The following is a 6000-nucleotide window of genomic DNA, read 5'->3' as shown; positions in this document are numbered from 1 at the left end:
ATATATATATATATATATATATATATATATATATTTATATATTTTTAAAATACATCCAGAATATATATATATATATATATATATATATATATATATATAGATAGATAGATAGATAGATAGATAGATATTATCACTTTTTTTTTTAATGGTGTGACAACATGAAGTTCAGTGTTAAGAGATGTGTCTTTACAGAAAATGACTCAATAAAGTAAAAGTAATGTTATGCAAGATGTCTTGAAATAATCACGGATGATCTTACACAAAATAAGTACAGTAAAGCAGCGTAGTCAAAAATAGCACAGACACCCCTGATCTAGTATTTTCTAATGATGTCACTTTTGGCCAACACATTATTACCCACATACATTTCCATGCTTTAAGCAGGGCTGAAGCAAGGAGGGGCTTGAAACTTCCTCCTTATGACCTCTGACTGCTTGCAATCTGCAAAAAGGAATGACAGGCATTTCAATCCGGAGACTCAGTTCAATTGCGTGTCTCGCGACTTCAAGTATGGAAAAGCTCTTTTGAGAAGCAGCTCTAGGAGTCGGAGGAGTGAAATGACTCTCCTGTTATGTCGATCGAGTGGGCTTTGTTGCACAAGTTCTTGGGGCGTCGTATGATTTTTGTTTAGCGGCCCATCGAAGATCGACATGGGCCAGACATCTGTCTCCAGCTTGTCTCAGAGAGCGAGCGGTAAGTGTCTGGAAGGGCTTGTTCTTCATTCACCGACCCGCTGTTTGCTCGCCCACACCGCTATCTCAGTCAAACGCGCAAGGGAGGGAAGGCTCGACTAGTTGAGTCCTTTTCCGCCGCAGACCAAGTTCATTATCGAGTCACATTTGCTCGCTTGCTTTCACCCGATCTCCTGTTACTTACGAGAAGCGACGAACTAACCCCGCTTTTGTAAGATTCGAAGCGAGCGCGCGGATGTTTGGTTTGTCGCGTGCGGTGTCAGCGATCAACAAGTGGGACTGGGGCGAGCGCATCTTTCACGAATGTGAGGCGTTTGTGTTGAGAGGTTAGTTAGCAGTAACATTCTTACTTCGTGAGGACGAAGAAACGTAAATGTACTGGCTCGTGCGTTCAGGAAATGGTTGTTTCACTCTGTTCTTTTGCTCACATGTTGTTTGTCGTAATATGTGCTGTCAAGTCGATGCGCTGTTAGAAATGTACTTCCTAATTCGTGTTAAGAGTGCATAGAGTAAAAAGTGAGATACTATAGTTAACTATACGTTACCATGCCGAGACGATATGCACGTTTAGGCTACTTAAAATGCAGGCGAAATCATCACAGTTCAGCATACTCAACTGATTGCGCTTTGCATTATTTTACAATTTGTTTGTTTGTTGGAATGATGCTTTGCTAATTTGTTAGTAGCTCACTGCTCAGAGAACTTCATCATGTGGCCTTCCATTGTTCTACATCCTGTAGTAATGCATTTTACACAAACAGATATAAGTGTGTGTGTGTGTGTGTATATATATATATATATATATATATATATATATATATATATATATATATATATATATATAATTATTATTTATTTATTTATTTTTAAATAAAAATGTAGTGCTACTTCAACCTGTGGTAATTGTAACATCACTCTTTCATAGTAAAAAAAAAACAAAGGATGAATGGTAGCTACTGCCATTTTATTTACTGTAAATTTAACAAAGCAGTTGTTGTTCATTATCAAAACCCAAGTCTAAATTGTAGGTTTACTGGTTTTGGTTTGGTTTAATTTAATACAGGGTAAGTTCATGTTTAGCTTCTTAGGAGACTGTTTAGACATATACAAATATTATATATATATATAAGCAGCAACAGTGACAGAAACCTCTTGGTGTACACCATAGTCAAGTTTCAATAGCTATAATTCCACACAAGAACTTCACAATGCAGTGTTATTGTAATCTTAAGCTTCTTTCTGCTTCAGATCACGAGCCACTACCTTTATTTCCCCATAATTTCCATTATTGCCAGTGTTGTGATATAAAAGCTTCTGTTGCTATCAGATTACAAACTCTCTAAGGAAGGTTGCTCAGATGTTGTTTGTGTGTCTTCATGAACAGCATGCTGCTTATGCTTTAAATAAGACTGGATTTAATGTTTTACATTGTTGTGATTTCATTTGGAATGGATAGCAATTTTCTGGATGTAAAAGGCCAAAGAAATGAATGATCTCTACCTCTTTAGTAATTAGATCCAGAAATTTTCAGCACTGTTTTATATTAAAAAAACTATATCTAGTTTTTTTTTTTTTTTTTTTTTTTAAATGTATCTTTTCAAAGAAAAGCAAATAGAGGAAGTGTTAAGTGAAATTGGCCTATTGTTTTTTTCATTGGTATTATGAGGAACTGAGGCTGTGGGATTAGCCTATACTGCAAGCAATAATTAATACAAAGCTAGATTTAGCGTTTGCTGTGGGCTTAATTCATTTACCGGATGTCAAAAAAACACCCATTTGTTTGACTTACTCTTTAATATTACAGGCTTAAAACATAGAGATAATGTACTAAATATCAGCATAAGTGGACTTTTTAGCTATCACAGGTCTCTACAGCTGCTTTGTCTTTATATTGAGAAGCATAAGGAAAGCTTAATGTGTGATTGTTCTGTAAGAAATATGCTGTCAGGGATGTTGATATGAGCTGCACTGCAATATGACTCCCATGAAGTTTTTAACCCTTAAGTCTCACATGCCTCCTTTGGAAGCCTCGGAGTTGTGTGTAACTGATGTATCATGATGATTTTTTGTCATGTTTCATGCTTTTTTTAGTGGCCTCACTTTATGACAAGGAAGTGTGCAATTCCGTCAACTGTACAGCCACAAATGTGATTGTGTGTTTACAGCAAATTTGCTATAATCTGGATTATGGATTTTATATAAAAAATTCTGTATTTTTTCAGACTGTTGATGATATGCAGTCAGAGTCTTTTATATGTTTTTTACGCTTGTTTCATTCAGGGGGAGTTCGTATGATTTCTAGGTTCCTTTTTTTTTTTTTTTTTTTGTTTCTCAGAATGAATTGAACTTGAAATCAGAGGGTGTTTTCACATAGTTTATTGGAGCTATCCAAATGCTTTCAGAGCGGTTCTGCACATATATATGAACAAACTAAGTGATCTCAGACCCCCTAAAATTAAAACATGCTCAGATCACCTGCAGAGGTTGAGGTCCCGGTCCACTTTACATTTAACGTCAACATGTATATCTGGAGGCTTGTGTGAATGACCGGCATCTGTTTATTTTTCTTTATATGCAACAGACCTTTTTAGAGTTAAGTTACCTTCAAAAATATAATTTTTACCCAGTCATTACGGAGTTTAACAAGACGTTTCTGTGCGCCTGAATATTTCTTTGTGTACACTAATCTCTATGCACGAGTGATGTACATGTACATGTGTAATATACATACTTAGCCATATTTTGGGGACAATTTTGTAACCAAAAATTAGTAAATCGAATAAAAACTGATTCCAAATATGTCCTCATTTGTAGAACAGGTATAAAAATGAAGGAAACACTTTTCTTTTTCTTTTTTTTTTTACTGTAAAAATACAGAACACTTTTCTGTGAGGGGTGTGCTTAGGGCGAGTGTATGTAATGTCCCCATTAGCTAAGTAGATGTGTGTGATTTGTCAATGATATCAGCACATTAATGTACAAAATGGTGAGTAAACTGACTTGGACCTGTGCATTAAACCAATTTAACACCTGCCAGCCAATCAGAATCAGGTTTTTCAGACAAACCATGACATAATATTATAAAATTTTTTAGAAATAAAGTTCATCACTAAAACTTAACAAGCAAATATTGCTTTTTGTGAGTTAGGAACAAAAACATTTTAAAACAAAGACTGACAGCTTTTCCTCACCCTCTTTCCTTGTTCACTTTATTTTTTCACATTTTCCAGGTCAGTCTCCAGCATTCCACTGCTCCAGTTCTTATGAAAGTTGTAGTGTGAACAAGAAAAGGTCAGTCCTGAAGAGGACAAATAAAAGAACTCTGTTCTCATTTGAGTTCACCATATTGTGAACACCACATTTCATTTTTGGCAGGTTCCCTTTAAGTGAATTGGGTTTAGTTCTTTTAAAATGAAACATTTTTGAAACTCCTTGAGTCTATTATAACATGTCAGTCTTAATGCTTTTTTTTCTTCTTCTCTTTTTTTTTTTGAAACGATTCATGCAACTACAAAGTGCATGTACAGTATTTCGACTGCCCTACTTTTATTCGGCGGTATCCAACACCTGTTCATCTGTGCCCTTCAGATGAATTCATCTTGCAGAGTTGTAAAGCGGCGTCCTCTTTGTTTTAAATGTGCTTGATCCTCTGAGGTTTGATCTCGGGGACTGTGCTCATCGTCACTGGGAGTTCTGGGGGTAACGCATTCTATTTATAATCCAATCAGAGGCCAACTGCCTGTTGACAGGCCAATGAAGTTTAGGGTCAGTGGCTCCTTGGGGAGAATTGATTAGTAAAGAGGCGCTGTGGCATCCTCATGATGGTGGTGAAAAAACCATGGACATGTCGTCTAGCACATTCCTGTCACATGTGTTCGCTAATGAATTCCCTCAGTGCGGTGTGAAAAACGGACTTCATGTTTGGATTTCACACATTTCTATGTGCAAAATATCCTGACTGCTGGTCAGTTTTTGGACTCCTAGAGATGTTTCGTGATGCATTTGGAAGCAATATGTGTTTGGCAGCAACAGAAGTGGAGTATTGATGCTTGGCAGAAGCTTAAATAAAGGTTTCAAAAGTAAGGTTTTCATACCAACACTCCTCAACAAACCTTTCAGTGAACAGTTCTTTGATGAACCTTTTTTTAATGTGAACAACATTTTAATCCTCGGAGAACCTTTTTTCCAAATATAAATAACCTTTTGCGCAATGGAAAGATTCCATGGATGTTAAAGGATATAATAAATGTTAAATATATATTAAATATTCTGTCAGTCCATTTAACCACGCAATCTTTTGATTATCCACTGTAGTCTCCTGTTAAACAACATTAATAAATAATTGAGTGAACCAATAAAACATCGTAAATGTCAAAGCAGTCAGTTAAAGCAACATTCTGCGGTGACTTTTAAAAGGACAGTTGCGATCTGAAAGATGGCTGATTTTGTCTCTCATTTTGTTTCTAAATTTGTTTCCGATTATACTGTCAAAACACAAGCCAACTAGTGATAAAATCTCGTAGTTGAGATGCACGATTCAGGAAGTTAAAATACCCTGAGCGTGTGAGGGATAGTTTTCGAAAAATGTAAAAAAATTCGAAAAGCTTCTCAACCTTATGTCATTCCAGACATCACTAAAAATGTGGTGATGGATGGATTTACTCTGAAACTATTTCACTCAAAAATTTTAATGAACAAAAAAAAATTAAGTAAAATACTGAATAATGTTTTGAAGCAGAAAGCCTGAAATGGTATTTCTCTTGCTGCAGTCACCATATACAGTGCTATATATGACTTTTGTATTAAGATATTTTGAGAATTGTCGAGGTTCAAGCAACATTGGACTCCACTGACTGAAGGAAAAGGCCAAACATTTCTAAACTGTCCTTTGGAGGACTGTTATTTTTATAGATCTCTTTAATAGGCCAGGTCTCATAACAGTGACCCATACACACACTGACCAAGGTCTCTGCTGTAATTCTGTAGAGAACAATGTGTGACAAAGTGTGTGTGCCTTTTCTTGAAATGATAAATGGTGTCACTGCTTTGGAGCCTGACTCTGTGTTTATTGTTCTCAGTTCTTTGATGTTGTTTAGGCGTGTGGAAATGGCTCTTGTGATCATTTTACACTTCATCTGGTGAGGTGGGCCTGTGACTTTAGGCCTGCTGTTCTGTTAGATTATGTTTGATGAACGCGTTTAATATCTCTTTGCATAGGCCATGTGGAAAAGCTGTACCTCTCTGTTTGAAGCTGTTCTTTTTGCAAGCTAAGGAGAAATGGTGTAGGCTGGAAGAACCTTAAACCTCT

The 6000-nt window shown here is 36.2% G+C and overlaps 1 protein-coding gene across 5 annotated transcripts in view; it reads left to right on the top strand.

Annotated features, from left to right (window-relative positions):
• Nucleotides 1-6000, top strand: part of phactr2 (phosphatase and actin regulator 2) — a 33722-nt gene that overhangs the window by 12566 nt on the left and 15156 nt on the right. Inside the window, exon 1 of one of the 5 annotated variants that reach the window (XM_043256408.1) lies at nucleotides 412-693. The exons of 3 other annotated variants lie outside the window; for them this stretch is intronic. In XM_043256408.1, coding sequence (XP_043112343.1) covers nucleotides 651-693 — 43 coding nt within the window. In that variant the 5' untranslated portion in view covers nucleotides 412-650. Of the gene's footprint in view, nucleotides 1-411; nucleotides 694-770; nucleotides 1019-6000 lie in introns of those variants that run through there. One more of the 5 variants, XM_043256407.1, reaches the window with a different exon arrangement.

Source organism: Puntigrus tetrazona, chromosome 13 (assembly GCF_018831695.1).
Source record: "Puntigrus tetrazona isolate hp1 chromosome 13, ASM1883169v1, whole genome shotgun sequence".
Lineage (NCBI taxonomy): Eukaryota > Metazoa > Chordata > Actinopteri > Cypriniformes > Cyprinidae > Puntigrus > Puntigrus tetrazona.
This window is presented reverse-complemented; position numbering and strand designations above follow the sequence as displayed.